The sequence below is a fragment of the Prenolepis imparis genome, unplaced genomic scaffold (assembly GCF_030444845.1).
Source record: "Prenolepis imparis isolate NDT839.2.m4 unplaced genomic scaffold, iyPreImpa1.0 SCAF_10, whole genome shotgun sequence".
Classification (NCBI taxonomy): Eukaryota; Metazoa; Arthropoda; class Insecta; order Hymenoptera; family Formicidae; genus Prenolepis; species Prenolepis imparis.
The window spans coordinates 6,481,158-6,504,772 of record NW_028141168.1 but is presented as its reverse complement, the minus strand read 5'-3'; the positions used below and the strand labels follow the sequence as shown (position 1 = coordinate 6,504,772).

The 23,615-nt window shown below is 33.5% G+C and overlaps 1 protein-coding gene across 3 annotated transcripts in view; it reads left to right on the top strand.

Moving 5' to 3' along the window:
• Mnb (minibrain) overlaps positions 1–23,615 on the top strand; it is a 96,465-nt gene that overhangs the window by 856 nt on the left and 71,994 nt on the right. For 2 of the 3 annotated variants that reach the window (XM_083048770.1, XM_083048772.1), the window contains exon 2: positions 22,070–23,204. In XM_083048770.1, the coding sequence (XP_082904896.1) occupies positions 23,054–23,204 (151 nt within the window). In that variant the 5' untranslated portion in view covers positions 22,070–23,053. Of the gene's footprint in view, positions 1–571; positions 1,811–22,069; positions 23,205–23,615 lie in introns of those variants that run through there. The other variant, XM_083048771.1, reaches the window with a different exon arrangement.

The following is a 23,615-nucleotide window of genomic DNA, read 5'->3' as shown; positions in this document are numbered from 1 at the left end:
TCGACGATCGCTTCGATGCCGGTTTCGGCTGCTGCTGGCGAAAAGAGAGATAGAGAGAGAGTGAGAGAGAGGGAGAGAGAGAGGAAGGTCGCGCTTTCGGCAGCAGCAACTCGGTGACAACCGATGGCGACGACAGTCGGCGTCGGCGGCGTTCTGTTATTATTTTGCCGCGGTGCTTTTGACCCTTCGTACCACCGGGCGAGTTCATTGCGACGTTGTCGCGGGGGGTGTCAGCCGGTAGTAGGTATACGTACATCCGCACCGCGCTCTCTCTCTCTCTCTCTCTCTTTCTCTCTTTCCTATATCCTCCGTTGCCTCATCCTGCTTTCTCCCCCCTCCCCCTCCGTCTGGCGGCAGCGCCGGCGTCGACGACGGGCGCCTCGTGATCGTCGAGAACGAGAAGAAGACCGGGGCGCGTTCTTAAAGGCGCCCGGTCGGGGTCTCGGGGGTCCAAGGACCCCCTCGATTTTCCCCGAAAGGGGGGGGGGTTTCGCGTTTAAAAAGGGCGGGGGAATCGATCGATCGGTATGTCTGGGTGATCGAGAGATTTTTTAACCACGTGATAACTGTCGAAAAACTGGTGATCCACGTCGAGACGCCAGGTCATCATAACCTGAAAAGATCGCGAGTAGGAAATTCGAGATAATATTTCGGATTAATATTTCGTCATTGAGTGCTCGTCGAAGACGTCCCTGCAATAAGTGCTAGTGTGACGAGGGGTCGACTGTCAAAACGGACCGTTTTTGGCGCGAAATCTGCCCCCTTCCTCTTGCGCAAGGTTCGTTCGACATTTTCGCAACGGAAGAAGAGAGAGATAGAGAGAGGACGCGAGTGTCCACGTGTCATCGACGATCGTCAGTTATCGTCATCGATCATCACTATAATCATCGCCAAAATCGCTCAGTTCTCGCGCATCCGTCTGTCTCCCGCAAAAAAAAAAGTAATTTCGCGCGCGCGTTTTTGTATATGTATGTGTGAGTACGCGTGTATGTGAGAGAAGCCGCGCGCGAAATCGGAAGTCGCGTCGTTTTCGCGGCAAACGTCAGCGCGGTGACAGCTCGGCGCCATCAGGTGATCCCTCTCTCCCTCTGATTCCGTCCCTTCTTTCACGTACATTCGCAATCTCGGAGTGTATATATATATTTATTCGGTTTTCATTTCCCCCCTCCCTCTCCGTAAAGTAAAGTGCGCGGCTGTTAAACCTGTGAAACGTGGTGAGGAAACATATATAACACACACATACATATATATCTGTATCATCCAGTGTGGTTTTGCGAGTTTTCGCTTTCGCGCGCCGAGTTTTTCCTCTCTCTAGAAGGATTCTCTATCTTTGGTCCTTCTCTCGTATCTCTTCAGCGTGTTTTTCGGGGGAAAAGGTCGACCTGAGCACGATTGGGGGAAGAAAAATCGCCTTCCCGTTCGCGAGAGTGAAAGAGGAAACCGCATCGAAGGTACGCGACATCGGGAAAAATTCTCTTTGCTCTCCGGCGAGTTTTTTTTTTCTTTTTAGGTTAGTTTCGACCACGCTCGCGTCGCGTCAGTCGATCGAACGGTCGGAAATTAGCCGCGTGTCGAGTCGCGTCGCGCGTTGTTTACTTGTGCGTCGTGTCGTGTCGTGTCGTGTCGTGAACGTGAACGCGAACGCGAACGCGCGTTTTATATATCACTCTTTTCCGCGTGTGAGGTAATAATCGCTCCGAAATGTGCCCGGAGATACCGCGAGAGATAGTGCGCTGCGTTTTTGTGCGAAGCTCCTGGCCCGTCCGACGAATCTTTCCACGATGTCGGACCTAACCTCAAAACTCTCGTCGTAAGTATTAGCGACTAGTTCTCTGTTGCCGCCGAACAGCTGTTTAAGCGGCGCCGTCTGATCGGGGAGAACTCCGAGTTCTCTTTTTCTTTGTTTTTTTTCGTCGACTTTGCGCTCTCTCTCTCTCTCTCTCTCTCTCTCTCTCTCTCTCTCTCTTTCTCTCCCCCCCTCTCTCTCTCTCTCTCTCTCTCTCTCTCTCTCCCTCTCTCTCTCCCTCTCTCTCTCCTTTGTCAAAGTAGCACCTATTTTCATTCGCGAATAAAATGAGATTCGTTGCTTATTATTAGTCGTCCGGTGGTAAACGCAATATTAATATAATATTTATATATTTTATATTAGTTATATATTATTAATATATTATATATTTTATAATATATTTATTAATTATATTATATTTTATTTATATTAATTAATTAATTATTATATATTTTATTTATATTATTATATTATATTTTATAATATATTAATACAATATTATATAATATATTTTATATCTTTTTATCTTTTATGAGATTGAAGGAAAAAAATTAATTTAAATGAAATTAATGTGAAGTTTGATTGTTAATTTTTAGTCGAGTCACACGCATTTCTCTCTCTATCTTTCTCTGAATATATTTTTTCTACTCTTTTTAATGGGTGTTATTGCTTATTGTGTTTACTTGATCCTTCGACTGGGATCAAAATCGTGCCGATAAACACAATTGTGATTGCGTCTCATTGTAAAAAAAGTGAGAAAGTGACGAAACGAATTGAAACGTTCACGTTTGCAACGTAATCATTTCATCTGTCGCAACAGTTTATTGACACTGAATTGCAATAGAATAACAAATAGCATCATATCACCTGATGATACTCTATATATATGTATATTCATGTAAATCTCATTTGAACCGATATATTTTAATTGAAATTATTGATTTTCGTATCTTGGTTAATAAAGAGAGTTTTGCTCTCTCGCATTTTTTTTGGGTGGGAAAGACGAAAGTATCGCTTAGAAAAAAATTGGAAGGCTCGAATCGATCGATATGGCACAGAATAAATCCTCGATGAGTCTTGGATCGCAAATTAAACGGGGCAAGCAGGAGTATATATCGTTCGTCCTTGCGTCAGCGCGCGTTTCATTTTATCGCGCAATCGCGTTATTGAACTGCGAGTGCTATAGGTTTACTGTCGTCGCAATTACAATCGTAAGGAGGTTTCGAGGAACGAAACGTGAAAAAGAACGGGTGTGCACATTAGGGTTCGTTAACGCCACGGCACTTCCGGGATCTAAGGTCGTTAGACCTCTTCTCTTCGTTTTCTAGATGTATATATTCATGCTGTATAGTCATGTGATTGTTGGTAAAATTATTTCAAACTTACATATTTATCGATTGATTTCATATTGTATATTGTCGATTTATCTCTCGATCTTATTCGCACGTACCAAACACTTGGAGATATCGAAACTATCGAATTGAAATTTCCGAAGCATATGACGTATAGATTTCTAAAGGGCATCTAAGTTCGACCGAAAAAAAAAAATATCTTAATGTCCCTAGATATCGAAAGTTTGTTTAGATATTAATGAACCTTTAATGTGTACAAGGAAAAAATAAAACCGTTAAATATACCTGATAAAGAACGATAAGATATAAAAACGAGAGAAACGAATATCTCTACAATATAAAGATTGATATATAATTATTATATATAATTATTTTCAAAATTCTTTCTCTTTCTCTCTCTCTCTTCTGAAATTTCGACAACTCTCGTTAAAATGCGATAAATAAAATTTATTTAGCGACAAATATGGACGATATTTTTTTTATTCCCAGATATCGCGAGCGTGTATTATAACTTGTCGAAATTTTTTTTCATCGCTGCAAAAATCCTACAGGTGGTAGGTGTAACGCTGACGTAGGAAAAGTACCGCGTAAATAAGGCCACGCCATTGCGTCGCGCGTTTCGCATTATCGCGCAATCATGTTATTGCGCGCGTGTCGCCCGAAAAAGTAATAAACCGAACGACGACGAGCGGGAAAAACCGACAGAGAGAGAGAGAGAGAGAGAGCGAGCGAACTTCGATATCTCGAAGTGGACGAGGCTTCTCCCCCGAAAATTGATATAGACCGATTCCAAGAAGAGATACAGTAAAGAAACACATTTATCTGAATACTAACACTTTATCTCGGAGTGTATATCGACGTGTGTTTCGTAACTTTGCTCTTTTTTTTTTTTTTTTTTTTTTTTTCCTTTGAAGTTGAAGCTTGAAGAAGTTAAAGGAGACGAATGGATTTGCGAATTACGAGTGTGTAACTTTTTTTTCGCTTCCACATTTAATTACTCTCGGTAATATGCAAATGATAATGGCTTTTCACATAGACTTTTAACGTACGATGACCTCTATGTGATTTCTCTATTTGATAATCTTTCTGCATATATTAAATTTCTATTAATTATTAATTCTTTATTTCTTCTTTCTTTATTCTTGATATTTTTTAATAAAATCTTTATATTAATTCAATATCTTTTATTCTTCATTTTTATTACATCTTATTTTTATTCTTTATATTTTTTAAATTTAATCTTTATATTAATTAAATCTTTCATTCCTTATTTTTATTATATCTCATTTTTACTCTTTATATTTTTTAAACTAAATCTTTATATTAATTTAACTTTTACATTAATTCTCTATATATGAACGATTATTTCATAATTGATAATTATGACGAAAGCATGGAGCAATTACGCAATTCTCTTAATTATTAGTTGTCAACTCGAGATTTCTGCCCCCTATTTACCGTCACGTTTATTGTTACATAAACAGGCGCAAGTATATATATTCCATCTCTTTCCACGATTGCGTTTTCGAGCATCAATCTTCTCGATTCACGCGTACGTGCGTGGCTTTGCGAAGTGAGGCCCCTAATTTTGACGCGACGATGTTATTATCAGAGTTTGATATTAAATTACGTGCCTCGAATCGATAAATCTCGTCGCGCGCGAAACAACGATACTATTCGCGGTTGCGATTACATCTCGCGGGTTGCGACAAGAGTAAATTTCGTAAATTACACCGTCGCCGATTTTTTCTTCCTTTTTTATTTTTTTAATCTAGAGGGCTTCTTCAAGGGAGAGATTCGCCTCGAGGAAGCTAACCGCGGTTGCACTCATCGTGCACAGAGATCCACTTTATTGATTCGGTATGACTTTCGACGCGTCGACGCTAACAATGCTGTTCTCTGAAACATGTTGAGTCACGGCGCGTATATGTCTGTATACTTTAAAACAAGAATACGGGGACTCTACTCCGTTCGTATATCGATTAATGTGATTTTGTTTCTGTATGTCTTCTCTCCGCCCGTTTCTCTGAATGTGATTTCTCGGATTCGGAATGCACTGCATTGTCTTCTTAATTCCAGTTATAAACTAATTAAATGTCGGGGGGCGAATCTAATTTTTTTCACGTGAATATACACGTCGGCGCAGAGAGATCGCGTGGTTCTCATTATTTCTTTTTACGAGGGGGGAGAAAAATAAATTTATATATCGCTTATTAACAATAAGACATTAAACTATACTAAAATGTGTTTCTTTTAATAAAATATTGATAAAATATGGAACTTTTAGCAACTTGATACAAAGATTTAATTTAAAAAATGTAAAGAATAAAAATAAGATGTAATGAAAAGGAAGAATAAAAGATTGAATTAATATAAAGATTTTATTAAAAAATATAAAGAATAAAGAAAGAAGAAATAAAGAATTAATAATGCCTTTGATAGAACGACGCAATTTTTATTGCTAGAGATATTTTTTTATTAAAAAAAACAATGTTAAAAATTTAGTTTCGCGAATTTTAACATCGTTTAATTACTTAACGAAGCATTAAAATTTTATCTTAAATCTTATTACGTAGTTTGTGTTGTTTGAAGTTTAATGAAAAAATCGCCCGATAAGATCGTTATACGCAATACAGAAATATGAACATGGATAGTTTACAGAGGAATGTATGGCGTGAATAAAAAAAAAAAGGAAAATTTGTGCTTGACGTGCATTCACGCTGACTTAGAGGTCGACCAAGCAAATTTTTTTTTCCCGCCTCGCTTCAACGTCTGCTTAATCAGCGTTGACGGTCTCTTATCGCCGCGATGTGTACCGTAACTGATTCATCGCTCTCGAGGAGAGACATATCGTAAAATTCCACCAATTTGATTATATATATATATAATATTTTTCAACGATTTCGGCTGCGTTGTGTATGAGAAAGCGGAAAGAAATCGAAGGAGAGACTCGAGCGAAATATCGATGGTATAGGTCAGTTACGAGCGACGTTTATCAGATCAGGAGTTACACTCGCGTTAAATTCGACCCGTGACGAAACTTTTTTCGGATACTTATCAGACGCAAACACGCTTTCATTTACACAGTGAAAGAAGTCGCGACGATAAAACGAGCCGGATGCACCAGCCCCAGCATGATTACCAAAGTCGCGGTTGCCAATCGGGTGCTATTGAGCCTCGTGAGAAGAGACCTTTGAAATTACAGTGATTATCACTGAGAGAATTTTCTCTTAGAATTTATTCTGAAAATCATGGTAATCGTGAGACAATATGGTATGGAAAGATTTTTATGAAAATAATATCTATCACAATAAAATATAAAACATGTTTGATTAATTTTATACTAAACCGCATAGTAAAATTAATTAAACATTTTATATTTTATTGTGATAGATATTATTATATTTTTGTTATGATAAATATTAATCAGAGAAATTCTCATAAACTTCTTTCCATACCATATTGTCCCACGATTATCATGATTTTCAGGGTAAATTCTAAAAGAAAATTCTCTCTGTGTACAATCTGTAGAAATGTAATATGAAGCTTAAAAAGTTTTTTAAATTATATTTAATTGTTTAGACCAGATATATTAAACTGTTAAAATATTTTCGATAATCGCGAAGACACTTTTTGCCAATGAAGTTTAATTACTTTTTAAATGACAAATGAGATATCATTATTTATTTGCATCTCTGAAACTTAAATTGCGCACGTCCTCTTTAGTTTTATTTTTTCTAATTAAAAAATTATTTGTGTATGTGCTTTGTTATTTTACTAAGAGAAAAATTTATTTAAATTCGAATAAGAAACTGGTTGAAATATTATACAGTAGAAAATCTTGCTAGTTTGAAGTTTGGTGAAAAATATTGAGATTATATTCATTTTAATATAAATAACAATACAAATATATAAATACAATAAAAATTTATATATATAATATATGTATATATAATATAAGAAAGTAGAAAGTGGAAAGTATCTAATTTCCTGATGCGAAAGAAAGGATCATAAAAGGCAAAAAGCGAAAAAGAAAGCGACATGACAATTTAAGTATATTTTGACATATTTCACTCTTAAAAGGTCTCAATTTCTTTCTGCCTTTGTATTGTCAGTTCGTCCCTTTGGCATTGTTGAAATAAAGAAAAGCGACTTTAACATCCTTCTTCACTGTTGATGTTTCGACTAAATGTCCCGTAATAAACCAATGAATCGCGCACAGCGGGGTTAATACGAAAATTCCGAAACTCTCTCCACCTAAATACCTGAGAGAAAAAGGGATGAGGGTTAAGGTCGGGTTTTTTTAGTTTAGTACGCGCGTTTCGTTATTTGTTTTACCCGTTACCCTTTAACCACGTGTTTGCGAGGAGTATATTCTCGTAAAATTCTGACCTTTCGCCCGCGTTCGCATTTCGAGGGTCGCCGAAGGAATTACTTGACCTTTCTCGCCGACACGATATCTGCGCCCGATTAAAAAGAGAGAAAGAGAGATCATCCAATAACAATCCTTTTAATAGATTCCCTCTTATACGAGACTCTCTCTCTCTCTCTCTCTCTCGGTCTGGTCGTATAGAAAGAGAGCGTAAGCGAATACAAAAAGGAATGTTAACAATTCCACGCGCACGATCGCAATTTTCATTGCATTATGACATTAATGAACAGCGGTTCGAATGTAATTTCGAGCTATGCACAATAAGCCGGGAATCGCGCTTATGCGGGACGGATTCGCGTTTGCATATACGCTGTTTTTAGCGAGGCAAGCCTGCTGTGACGGCCGTTGCAATTAAATCTTATACACGCGAGACGCGAACGGACGTCTCTGTTTAAAATTCCGATGCGTGTCTGCGTCACCGGTCGATTTCCGTTTCGGCAAAAATTACGGTACGAATCTCGAAAATTTTTACGAAAATCACGCGTGTATCTCTATATATACACTGAAAAAAAATTTGTTGACTTGACTAAACCTTTCAACTAAATATTATTTTAATTGAACATATAGAAATATTTAAATTAAATATAACGTGTATTAAATCTAACAAAACGTATATTTGACTTAAATATACTAATGCATGTTCAATCAACAAAATAGTAATTTAGTTGAAAGGTTTAGTCAAGTTAACAAATTGTTTTTTCAGTGTATAGGAATCTTGATCTATCCGGATTGCAAATTCATAAAAAAAAATTGCGACCTACTTTGCTGAAACGATCTAAAACACAATCGGATTTAATCTAGCATTTTGCGCAAGAAATAAAATCGCGTAACCCAAAAACAGGAAGGGAAGGGTAGTATTCGCGTTATGAATGATGTTATACATATTTTACATGAAACTGCTTCCTTTTCTCCGCTAGAATCTAGAATATCCATAATTATGTTGCGCGCAATTAAATTATTCCTGCTGATTTCTGCTATTTATGCTCAAAATGGAAAATGATTAATGTGCGAACTCTGAAATAATATGCAACTGCGATATGCATTGCGCATTCACCTTAATTATGCGTAGAAGATGCAGATACGCACACTTAAATTGGGAATAGTTTGCTAAAATAAATATTTTCTACAAATTTTTCAATTAATAGACATTTACTGTTTAAGGAATATATGATCGAAATATAAATTGTTGTACTATACGAGTTAATAACGCTACAAAAGACACAAATATAATGATAAAAAAATACAATCAATAGTAAATAAAAAAAGTATAATGTAAAAAATATTTTTCACTAAAATGAAATTTTTCTATTTTTTTTATTTATATAAACATTAACTATTTAAGGAATATGATTCGAAATGCAAACAACGTTTTGCGTGAAATATATGTGTGAAATTCTCGTATAGTACACAGTTGAAAAATTTGTGTTAAATTTAACAAATATCACCTGTCCCAAACGGTCCACAGAAATTTTTGTGTTAATTTAACATAATACGGATATGTTAAATGGTGACGAATATTGTGTTAATATTTTAACATAAAATAAATGCAAACTTCAAATAAACTTAAAATAAATTTTGTGTAAAATTAACATAGTTTTAATGTAAAAATTAACTAAAAAAATTGTTAATTTTACATTTTATCACTCCCACTTATATTATAAAGTAAAATTAACATTTTTTTTCTGTAAATTTTAACAGATAAATCTTGTCACTAATAATACGAAACATATTTATTGTGTAAAATTAAAAATAGATATACATTGTGTTATTTTTACACTTTTTTTAGTTGTTTTAATAATTAAACATTTGAGTCTAATTAACATAACAGCAATATGTTAAATTAACACATGAATGTGTTAAATATTTAACACAAAAATTTTAACGGGGACCGTTTTTAACAAGAAAACACACATTTTCCAACTGTGTACAACAATTAATATAACGCTACAAAATAAACAAATATAATGATAAAAAATATAACAATAAAAAAATTATTTATATTTTATCGATATATTTTTTATTATATTCTTGAAAAAGGAGAGAAGACCAGATTTAATATCCGCGCTATTTCGCGAGAAATCGCCGCGTATTCTACCTTCCGGTTCAGATGCTCAGACGCGGCGCGAGTCGTTTGAAGAAGCTGTTTGGAGCTGCTCAGACAGCGCCGAAATGATACGAGGGATGCGCCGGGACGCACGCGGGCGCTTTTCTTTCGTCGTCGGCGCGACGAGACGTTTCTCTCGCGTGTCAGCGCGTGCACATACATATGACGCGGTGTCCGCCTGCGTGCCCGTACGCGGAAACGATGCGTCTAATAATAGGCGACACGTTCCACGCTGATACTTATTGGCTGTCTTGCTCTTAACCCCGCGGGGCTATTACGGACTCGCGCGTGTCGCGAGATAACGCCGACAATCGGAAATAATAAGATATAAATAGTTTTTTTAAAAACATTTTGACAATAGATAAAATTAATGAGCGTATATACATTATTGCGCAAACAGTTACGAATGTTCTATGACGCGACAGGAATTTTTTCATTATTTTTTCTTTACAGTTTTATATATTTTTTAATAATTTTATAAATTTAATTTTTATATTTTTTTTCTATCGAAATATTTTTATGAAATTCATTCTAATTAATTCTAATTAATTTATACATTTTTTAAGTCGATTTAGTGGACTTTATTAAAAAAAGAGTATCTTTTTTAACTACAAGAATAAAACATTGAATTATGAAATAATCTTATTATTAGAGAGTAATTAGTAATTAATAATATTAAATTATATATAAAAATATACACAGCGAGAATTTTTTCTTAGAATTTACCCTGAAAATCATGGTAATCGACAATATGGTATGGAAAGAATTTTTAAAAATATGTTTGATTAATTTTACCATACTTTCGGTAAATTTTACTATACTTTTAGTAAAATTAATCAAACATATTTTATATTTTATTGTGATAGATATTATTGTTTTTCATTGTGATAAATATTAACCAGAGAAATTCTTTCCATATACCATATTGTCTCACGATTATCATGATTTTCAGGGTAAATTCTAAGAGAAAATTCTCTCTGTATACATATATATAAAATTCGTCATAATGATAAGTCAACATTTCTATTTTAATTTCTAATCACTAATTAGAAATAAAAGCAGTAAATTCGGGAGACTAGGACAATAAATTAGCTTAATTATCCTGTATATATCCGAGTTTGATTTCTCCGGGGTAGAAGTGCCAGGTTAACAGAAGTGCAACGACCACCAATGCTGCTGTTGCTATACCAGGGTCTTTTCTTTCTTCCTTTCTTTATTCAACGCAGCTCGCTGCGTCGCAATGGACGCGCATATTTTTCTTTTGTCTCTATGCCTTTCGCTTCTTTACAAAAACGCACTCGTATTTTCACCGCGTAGACTTTAATGCATTAAAGCGACCGCGCGAGTCTAGTGCAATACGTGCTTCATTAAATGAAGGAACAGCACGTGCACTCGCAAATTGACTACTTCTCGATATAATTGATACGCTTATGTAGATATAATTTATTGATGCTTATACCTATATGTGTACTTTTGTAATTATTTATATGTATTATTTATATATCATTACGCATTGTATGATTTCATACGATGTACGAGATTCTTTGCGAACAAAATTATAATTGGACACATGATTATGTGATTAAATAACTTTGTGCAACTGTTTATTGCTAATTACAAACAATACATATAAATTAACTGTAAAATAACACGCTTTTGCGGCAAATATAATAAAAGAAACTTTTTTGCAAAAGTTTTAAAATTATAAATATAATTATAATTTTTAAATACATATTAGATTTATAATATATGATTCGAGATATAATTTTTAATTCAATTAAATTAAACTTTTTTTTAAGCAAGACACGAGTAATGGATATGTATATTTTTTTATAATTACTTATTTTGGATTTTCTTTTTCCTTTATTTGTGATTCTCACGAGACATCTTGACGGCAACATTCTGCGGAAATACTGCCGAGTTTTTTTTTATTTTTGGCAAGAGAGAAGCGCGAGAGAGATGAAAGTCACGTGATGCATCGGGCGTATCGTTTCAGCTGTTAAACACGCTGCGGCCAATAATCATTAGTCACGCGTTTTCAATATCGACGTCTTAGACGAGCCTAGGGTGAAAAAGGGGTGTAGAAGACGAGGGGGAGGGGAAGACGTCGTCGCCAACGTCGCGACGAGAATGTCAATGGATGAGGGTGAAGGAAGAAGAGCGAACGACTTTCACGTCAGGGATAAAGTGCCGTTGTCTCCTTGCATCGAAAACGAGGAGGCTAGAGCGAGCGCGCACTTGTAAATATAAATAAATAAGGCGATATACTGCAACATCCGTAGGGTTTTCAAGCCCGCGATATCGATTAATCGTCTCTCTCTCTCTCTCTCGCGACGTTAAGAGTATGCGATAATTTTTTTTTTTAATCAGTTATGTTAGGACACACGTGAAACGATCTTCCATACGGTGCCATAACTATTCTAATTACTCTCGCTTCTCGAATTATTTATTCATTACGGAGATTTCGTGCAGGTGACGTCCTGAAGTTCCTGAGAGTGAATGCAATAACCGTGACACAGTTGCATTGCTTAGAATACGTATATATTTTCTCAATGTTACTATACGGGGCACATTCTATGCTATAATTGTATGCTGCATTTTAATAACATTATTGCCTGAGAATAGATTGATATTTACCCTTTTTACAATATATTAATATGATTTTTTTTAGATTTATACACATTTTTGCGATACACAGAGAGAATTTTCTCTTAAAATTTACCCTGAAGATCATGGTAATCTATGAAAATTACAATAAAAATAATAATATCTATTACAATAAAATATAAAATATGTTTATATGTATAAAATATAAAATATAAACTATGCAGTTTAGTAAAATTAATCAAACATGTTTTATATTATATTGTAATAGATATTATTATTTTTATTGTAATAAATATTAATCAGAGAAATTCTTATAAAATTCTTTCCATATTATATTGTTCCACGATTACCATGATTTTCAGGGTAAATTCTAAGAGAAAATTCTCTCACAGTGTAAAATAAAAATTATAAGCATAAAGAAAAAGCTTAATTAATTGATCGTATATTATTTACAGTGAGTTAATATGAGAGATTAAAAAATATTCGATAATTAAAAAAAGATTAAAAAAAAAAAATTTACAATAAGACTAGGCTTTTTATAAAAGAGCTAAATTCAAAGATTCCTTTAACGAGAACTAATAAGAGATCTCGTGCATTTTCTCGCGGGTATTTATCTACAATTGAGCGAAATCATTAAGTCCCGAAATTTCCGTTTCATATATCAACGCGCGCGCGGGAACGTTTTCGCGTAATACGTAAGCGGACAGAAATAGATCGTAGAAAGTGGGCGACGGTATTATTATTAGTCTGGTGAAGAATGTCTGGATAATAATAGCCATTAATTATGATGTGCCGGACGGCCTCTCTCTCCCGCATCTCTCTTCTTCGCATCGCGACGCGTTAAACGCACGTTCCGTCTAACGCGGCGTGAATGTTGGCCGCGCCGTAAACAAGAAATATTTGCCGTTTGTGTGTATATCGGGGTGAGTCATTAGGTGTTACGACCTCTAATAAATCGTAAAACATGTGTTTTGATGAAAAATATTTCGGATAAATATGTCTCGATTTCCAGGAAGACATCCTGTGATTAATACGATTTTCTTCCAGACGGATGCACTTGCGAGATTTCAAGATCTTTATTTTATTTTATTTATTATTTCTTTTTACAACCATATGTCTTTTTTTTACATAAATCCCATTCTTCTTGTTTTACATATAAAAGTATTAAGGTAGAATATTATAAAAAAATTAATTGAATTCTCTTTGAGTAATTGTTATAAAAGTCATTTAAAGTCATTAAAACAAGTCACGGGAAAGTGAATATTTTAGATATTACATATTTTATGTCACAATATATTTCAAACTTAATTATTTTTTAAATAATCACATAAGTTATAGATTCTTTTGGTTGATTCTATTTTAATTTTTTTACTCTAATATGTTTAATGATGAAGAAAGATTAATGTAAAAAAATGTGATAAATGAAAATAAATGATTTTTTTTTTAAATAAAAATAATCTTAAAATTTTAAAAAGCCTCTATTTGGAATAAAATTGTGTCGATCACAGAATGGTTTATTAAGAATGATTGTCTTGATACACTGTTTTTTTTTAAGGTAGCGTAGATATTTAAATTATGATCTACATTTGGTATTCCCTTTTTTAAATTAAATATCATGCATATAATATATTCTATATTAATTATAAATTTATTTAATTGTACAATTTATAAAAAAACTGATACATATTTTTTTTATTGTCGAATCTTAAAATTTACGCGCTGCACAAAAATAATATTTTGTTCATCACGGTTATGAATCTTCTCTCCGATTAAGATCGATGCTTATATGTATTTATACATTTATAACTGAACTGCATATATGTATAATTGTCGCTTTATATTATTATAAAATATTATTTCGGCGTGATTAAATATATTTGGCCTGTCTTCTCGTTTTTGAGACTTTGCGATGGGTTATCAGATGATTAATGAAGATTTCAAAATATACGTGATCATTAATACTAATGTAAGTGTTACTCTTGAACAGATGATTATCTAAAATCTTTTTATTTTGATTATTTCTACATTTTTAAATTTCAGTATAATGTGAAGTAAATTTCACAAAAATATAAGCGAGCAATTAAGCTTACAAATAACAATAATGAATTAACAAAATTATAAATTGCTCATTCATAATTATTTCGCCGTCTTTTGATGGCTTATACAATCTTCTTCTCTTCTCTTTGTGTACTCTATCTTTTGCCGCTCTTTTATGGCATTTATTTGTTAAAATACGATTAATTATCTCGCGCGCCTTAATAACCAGGATACAATTATCGCACGACACTTTCCATAGCACTCGAGATGTTAATCGGATACGTTATTTTGTATTGTGATGAGAGAATGCGAGAATTACAGAGTTATGATTTTCTCGAGGCTGGAAAAAAAGCATGCAATAAAATTCACACAATACTGTTTCTCTCGTTAATAAATAGTATACATATACACGCATTTGATATATATGGCAATTTTTGCTACGTCTTTATATATATAATATAATTGATATATATTTTATAAATATACATATATAAAATTCGGTATTGTTTATTATCTATCAAAAAAGAATTTATGTCGAACACATTATTTCCTGCAATTTTATTACTTTTACAATAAGTTATTTATTATATATATTGTGTGTGTGTATCTTGAAAATCATGTAATTGTGGGACAATATAACACGGAAAGAATTTTATGAGAATTTCTCTGATTAATATTTATCACAATAAAAATAATAATATCTATTACAATAAAATATAAAATATATTTGATTAATTTTACTTGCAGTTTAGTAAAATTAGTCAGACATGTTTTATATTTTATATTATATTGTGATAAATATTAATCAGAGAAATTCTCATAAAATTCTCATAAAATTCTTTCCATACCATATTGTCCCATAATTACCATGATTTTCAAGGTAAATCCTAAGAGAAAATTCTCTCAGTGTATAAAATAACTAATTATATAAATAAATATATATATATATATATATATATATATACACATAATAATAATATAATAATTGATTGTAAATGTAATAAAATTGTAGAAAAGAATCGTGTATTCGACGCGAATTTTTTTTCAATATCAATAAACAATAAACAATAGCGCCCAACTTTGCGGTGTTGAGTGCGGGCGCGCTGTTGTTTATACGCAGCTTATTGTTATTCTTGCGGCGAAGCTCGAGCAGGAGCGCGTGTCGTCGTAGTATCTCTCGCACTATGATAGTGACAAGTACGCGATCGTTCTCCGTTATTGCAATCTTATAATAAAAGATAGTATATAATTGCCATATATGTTGTATATAAAGTGCGTGTATGCTGTCTGTTAGCGATTTTCAAGAAGCTGAGCGAATCGCAGCTTTGTTCTCTCGTCGAAATGTTGAAATAAAATGCTCGTCGTGTGTGATTAATGTCGAAAGAATTCAAATGGAAAGTGCGATAGTTGTATTTTAGCGATTAATATACGCGAGATTGTAACCATCACTTAATCGTGCTTTCGCGGGTAAGTGTCATATAAGTGTCATGAAGGAGCAGTAAAGGAGAAACAAGAGAATAGGAGGAGAAACTATGGGAGAGCAATTTATAATTTTGGTAATTATTTGTGAAATTTATTGCTCGCTTATTTTCGCGATGATGTGTGTATGAGATTTACTTTATATTTGAGAGAGGAGTTTAAAGCTGGCCGATCATAGAGTAAGATTTAGATAATCGCTTATCTGTGAATATGTATTAGATAGAGAATATTAATGATCGCCCATTTCCAGATCTTTCTTAATCTGACACTTTCGTTACAGAAATCAAATTTGGACATCCATCATAATTAAACATTAATTTATTGCTAATCTATTCTAATCTCGAATTTTTCGAGCGATTTTGAAATTAGGATATTTCGTTAATTAATTCGGGAAATAATTTGATATCAAGCTGGTATTGTTATTTCTTACTTTTGATTATTTTATATGTATTTTATATGTATAGTAGTATTCTGTGTTTTGTTACATCTATCGAAATAATTTTTAAATATTTTAAAAATAAATAAGATTTTAAAAATCTACTTGCATCAATATCTTGTAATACAATTAATTAGCAATTAATTAACAATTGTGAATATTGATTCATCGTATTTGTTTTATGTTTACGATTCGCTATAAATATATTTCGGAGAACTGAAACTAACACGCAATATTACATCAGCATCCCCGTCTTGTCAACCCATTAATATCTATTTTCCGCTAATTGGTAGGAGTAATAAATTCGGGATTAGAGCATACGAATTAGCAATAAATTAGAGTTAATTGTGTCGTATATCCGAATTTGATTTCTCACAATAGGAGGAGGGAGAAGGAATACCAACTTAACGTGGCGAGTTAATTTAAAATTATCATCCCTTTATACGCGACGAAAATGTTGCAACAATGTTGATCAACAATATATCGATAATATTGTTGACAAATATTATAATTAAAATATTGAGACAGGGTATATACTCTTGGGAAAAATCTGGAAAACCTGGTATTCTTAGGGAATTTTGTTCTCCCTTGAAAAATCAGGAAATTCTCATGGAATTGGGATTCAGGAAATTAAAAAAAAAATTGTCCCTTTAATATTCTTATTTAACACTTAAGAAACGTCTAACATATCCTTGTATAATATTTAAGTTTTTATTAGAAAATTTCATTTGATTTTTTTTTATCTATTTTTAATATCAAGATCTTATGTAAGTTTCATCGAAAATTGTTCAATTTTTCAATAGATAATATTTGAATAAATTAATACTTCTTATTCTCATTTAATAAATAATTTAATAATAATTTAAGAAATAATTAATTTAAATTTAATATTCCTTAAGAGTTTATAATAAACTCTTTGTTTTATATTTTTGCATATATTTTTAGTATTTAGATATAGTGATGTATCGCATTTTGTTATTGTCCAAAAAAATTAATTTTACAGTAAATAAATTAATATTAAATTCTAGAAAAACTGCTGCATTCTTGATAACTTTGCAATCTTATAAATAGATTTCTAAAACATCTCTCACAGAAAACGTATAAAGAAACTTACTTTAAAAAGCTGCGTCTACAAATTTTCTTATTTTATCTAGAATTTTAAACGAAAATACCTGGAAGATCAGGGTATTTTTTCGCAAGATTTGAGTAGACACCCTGTGAGACTTTATCGCTACTATCGAAGTGTCGTAAACATTTTGTCCGGCGTGGATAGCCGGCGCACGGCGGTGAATCGGGTAGATTTTCCTGGCGAGATCGTCGATAAACGCGCGAAACAGCTGTTGATGCGTGCGCGCGGGTTTCGCGTTCCTAACCAACCGCCGTGTTTCACCGCGTCAAGTGGGGAAGGGCGAAGACCACCTGGCCCAAACCTGAGCGCTTCGTTCTGTTTCTATGGAGCACACAATGTTGCACGATCCCTCGGATCGATCGGCGCGCCGTGAACAAAAGCTCTCGGTCTACGTGCTGCGTGGCTACGTAGGAAACATATGTTCGCCATCGCGAACGAAGAAAATCCGTCCCGCGTTCGCATCGCATTTAATCCGTCGTCTGCACCGGTGCATTTCCCGCTGTTGTTGTTGTCATCGATCGAAATCTCGATGATGAGCTGAATAACAATCGTACGATTTTTTTTTTCTGCGAAAAACGAATTTACATTTTGCGGTACATAAGGCTTGTCTCGGAATTGTCGGCACGATTTCTATAAATAAATTATATTAATTATAAAAATCTCAATTTTTAATTAATTCTGATTAATTTATATTTCAATGGAATTTTTAAAGCTTAATTGTCAAGGTATTTGAAGCTAAAGTAAAATTTAAGAAAATATGTCTAAATTATAGTTTATTAGAGAAAAATTGATTTTATATCGATCAAACACGAAATAATGACAGTTTTGAGACAATCTACATTATTATACATATGAGAGAGTGCGAGAATAGAGAATAGGAGAGAGTGAATCGGCCTCGAGTTAAAAATTTCCAGAAAAGGTATGATCATAAAAATGATTTGAGCATAAAAATAATTTTTTTCAGCGAAAGTAAACAAAACGAGATTTAAATTCTGCTTCTTAGTATATAAATTTTTTAATTGTTGTAAGTAGTAAATTACAAGATTTCAACATTACAGAAAATTCAATTCTTAAATAAATTATTGTGTCATTAAATTTTTTATATGATTTTTTACAATTTATTGTCAATTAAAAGAGAAATAGTATAAATATACATATATTAATATTTCTGTGAAATACACACATATTACTAAAAATAAAATTTGCGATTTTACGAAGTAATAACAGATGACTACAAAAGATATAAAACAGATCTAATAAGCAATAATTATTGTGTTAAATATATGTAATATTACAACTTAATTAAGATTATTAGCTCAATTATAATAGGCAATTTATTAAGTTCAAATGCGTTATAATTATAATAAAAGAACATAAAGATAATAATAATAACAATAAAATAATAATAATATAATTTAAACGACGGAAGAAATATAATCTTTGCTGAGTTTACAAAGTTTTTTTATTATTTAAAATTAATTTTTATTATATTCATAAAAAGATATCGAAAAAGAGAGAAATATAATTTTATTTTAATCAAATATTTTAAAAGAGCAGAATTGGATTCGTTTTATTATAATTTTAGTACTTATAGAAATTTTTTAACATTTCATATTATTATATACATTTCTTTTTAATTGGATTTTTATGGTAAAACTATAAATACGAATTTATGGTTAAATTCTCTAAAAACGAATCTACATATACATATACACATACATACATGATTTATCTATAAATACAAAATACAGAGATTGAATATTATATGCTACTGTGATGATCGATTGAAATTCAAGATTGATACGTTTAGCGTTGAAAAAAGAACGAACTTTGCGATACGCATATATATGTACTCTAGCGCGCATATACAGATACTAAACTCCGATAAAAATATTTGATCGTATTTACTCAATCTTTTTTTGTTTGCGAATTCATTTAAAAGTGCTTCTCGAATGCCCAAAGCGGATCGTGCGCCACGCATTTTCATTCACGAATATCATTAAACGTCATAAAGTTGCTTCGTGGAAAGCACTTGAAAACGAGGAGGAAAATAGCGTAGGAAAACGCGGGGGTGGAAGCGATATGCTTCTCGACGATCGACATGATTTTCCGCACGTGACTTCGACAATATTAAATATTCAGTCACAGGGTTACTTGCGTGCCACGTGTGAATCCATTTGCTCTACTTTCGCCGGCTGCGTCGCATTATTAGCTTTAGATTATCATTAATATGGTATGTGTGCGTATATTGATTTATCGCAACGAGTCATAAAATTATTAGCGACGAAATTATTAGCGCGTTACTGCGAAAGATTCAGAGGGAACAAAATTTTATTAATTTATTATTTTATCGTATAGGAGAACAATTTTTAAAAATTTATTAAAATTTATTTGTGTCTAAATTTTTTTTATCTCTGTGAAAGAAAGAAAATTTACAAATAATTTGGCTCCATAAAAAATTGTTCGAAAATTTATTCGAAGTGATAACACCTTTAATTAAGTGTAAAGTCCGCCCGAACGGGTCTTCTTTCAACTTTCTCAGAGTATTACAGTTTATCTCCATTCGATTTTTATTTCTCGTTTAGCGATCATCGATTATCGGCCTGCAAGTTATGCCAATTGTCCGTCTCTTAACATCTTCTCGCATTAATTTCTGCGTGTGCGCCAAATATACACAGAGAGAATTTTCTCTTAGAATTTACCCTGAAAATCATGGTAATCGTCGACAATATGGTATGGAAAGAATTTTAAAAATATTTGATTAATTTTATCATACTTTTAGTAAATTTTACTTTTAGTAAAATTAATTATAAACATTATTTTATATTTTATATTTTATTGTGATAGATATTATTATTTTTATTATGATAAATATTAATCAGAGAAATTCTCATAAAATCTTTCCATACTATATTGTCCCACGATTACCATGATTTTCAGAGTAAATTCTAAGAGAAAATTCTCTGTGTGTGTATTTACACACTAACGGGATACTTACATATTTAAGATAAGGAGGCGCGCTATCGCGATCACCCGCTTTAAAGTGGGCTTTTCCTTGCGTGCAGGGGGTCGATTGTGACCATTCATGCCACCGCGGGGGGGTGTCGTCGCTACTTTTTCTCGCCATTTTCTTGCCGTCATCCCTGCGGTACAAGATAGATTGATCGACCCAACAATTGAAACTCTCGCGATCGTGAAGCCAATTTAAAGCGAATTTAAGGTTTTCAATAAAATTAATACAACCTACAAATTTTTAAATTTTAATTTCTGAATATTCAGATAAAAAATAATTTAAGTAGGTACATCTGCGAGTTTAAAGCTCGATATACTTTAAACATTTTTTCATATCCTTAATTTGAATTTTAAGTTGGTGATTTATAATGTATCCGCGTGTATATACTTTTTTTATATCTTACAGATATATATTTAAAAATAAAAATATATTTAAAGATAAAAAATTAAATAGTTTTAAAATATCAGAAGCGATACTTGTGCAAAATTATCACATTTTAAATGCACTAATAATTAGATGTGGCGATTTAACACGAAAATAAAGTTATAAGTTTAAAATATTTATAAGAAATTTTTCGAGAATTAAATATACAAGTTCGAGAATAATTTTACAAAATTATTTAAAAAAGTAATAGAATATTATAAGTTTGCAAAATTATTCTATGCCGTTCAATTCGACAATATGTCGTGTCGGATCGGATCGATGCGCGGGAAAAGCTGACCCGATCCGCTATTTAAGTCCACGTATCCCAGATTTTACTATACGAGACGAATATTTTATTTTAAGACACCTTAATGGAACGGATGTACAGCCGTACATTCAATCGTGCGCTCGTCGTAAAAAGAATGCAATCGAGGATAATAATAAGCCGGGAGGAGAAAAGAAACGAGTGAATTATTGAGATAACGAGAGTACGAGATCGCGCGCGAGGACGTTGTGAATCGCAAATCGAACTCGCGTCTCTGAGAAAACCGACATCTGGAGATGGTCGGTTCGGACGTCTGGATGTTGCGCCGCCGGCTTGCAACAATCTGTGTTAATGTAACGGTGTTGCTAGTTTGCTACTGAAACCGAAATAAACTTTGTTGCATCAGCGAATTAGTTGCCGCTTTTGCAACGATTTTAGGTGGGATTTTCTCCACGATAATATCTGTACTTTAGTACTTGGGGTGATGCTATAGGCCGTGTTAATTTATGATGCGACTCTCTCCACTGTCCTATCGCATACATTATACATTATAGCGAGTTTATCTAGTGTCCTACGACGAAATATGCAAATTTCAAACATTTAATTGATGAATTGCAGTGTTCAATTCTATTTCGATTTTTATACATGTTTATCTGTCTTTATACACGTACATATATGCATAATTATATATGTAGTGATATATTATTATATATTATACACATATTTAATATATATATTTATGTATATACATAAAATATATTATTTAATATACATTATTAAAAAAATTTTTTATAAATATATATTAATTATAAATTATATATTAATAACATATAAAGAAAATTTTTTATTGATAATATATATCAAATATATGTACATATATTAAACATATATGTATTTATATGTATCAAAAGCAAATATAAAAAAATAAAAATTTGTCAAATTTCGTCGAATATAAATAATTTGTAATACAACGTGCTAATATTTTTTTTCTATATTTTGATTTCAGATATCATCGCATTACCCCGCCGCCGGTTTGCAGCATGAAGGCTGACAGCGACGCGAAGTGAATAGGCGGTCCTCTCATTCTCCTCACTTCCCCCTCACTTTCGAAATACGCACCTGCTGACAAACAGAAAACGAAGGCTGACCCTCTGACTGTATACATATATATTTAGGAAAAGGAAGAAGAAATAAAAAAAAAAAGACCGCAACGGATCACCGCCAAAAGTTAATAGAAGTTTAGTCAAAGTGTGAGAGCAAGCGAGATAAATATATATATATCCAATACACATATATGTATATATATAGAAAGAGAAAACGAGGAAGAGAACGGGAGAAACACAAGATACATATACATATATAAATATATATATATATAAATTATATATAAATATATATTTATATATAGGAGAAGGCGATTCGTGAGTGTGCGTGTAAATAAGAGATATTTTTCGTATGAGAGCGAGAAAGACGCGCCCTGGCCGGAGAGAAGCGGGAAGCGACACGTTCGAGAGTATCCTCGAACGAGGGAAGATTTAAGGTGCTTCTCCTGAAGAAGAGGGCCGAGTCGTCGAACGAAAGAAAGGACGGAGAGGAGGACGACAACGACGACGTGGTGATCGTGAACGACGGCGGAAGAGAGCGAAAGGATACGTCGCGTCACGGTTGTTTGGACGTTGTTGTTTCGATGCTCTCCAAGCCGGATCGCCGGTGTTTCTCCCCCCTACAGAGGAGCAGTTTCCCTCACGGAGACTGACCGGGCCGATACAAAATCGCGTAGAAAAATCGCCGAGAAAGGGGGCGAATATCGGGAATAAAGCGAAGAGGAAAGAGGAGCACAGAAGAGAGGAGAGAGAGAGGGGATAAAAAAGAAGGAAATATAGAGAGCAGTTGTGTGTGCGGCATCGAGAGAGGACCGGCTCCATGTTGTGAGCGTCTGAGGACTGCCGAGGGCAGCAGCGAAAGGGCGGAGTAGGGTGCCACCGCCGTTATGGAGTACGGTGGCGGGGGCGGTGGGGCACGCGGAGGTGTCCAGCCACCCTCCGCGGGGGCGAGGAGCATCGCCGGAACCGACACTACCGACGCTGCGTGGCACAAACACGAACAAATGATGCTCATGGAGTCCAGGCACAAGCAACAATGTGAGTAAACGCATCTCTGATTCATTTTCTTGATTCCCCTTTTTTCCTCCCCTTTTCCCTCCCCCCTTCTCTTCTCGGTTTTGATGAGCGCACGTGCGCGCTCGGAAAGCGATTATCGGTTTAACAGCGAGGGGACAGGGAAGGAAAAAGGGGGTAAACTTTGTTGCTCTGGATCCTATAGATTATAGATACATCGATCGCGAGTTTTCGATTCGAAATTCGCAGGAAAGACTTGTCGGGAAATCTTGATCTGCCGAATGCGATGTAATTTTTTAAAACTGCAGGAATAATTTTTACATTAGCGTACACTGACAATGAGAGAATTTTCTCTTAGAATTTAGGTTGAAAATCGTGGTATAATCGAGGGACAATATGGTAAGAAAAGAATTTTATGAGAATTTATTTTTTGAT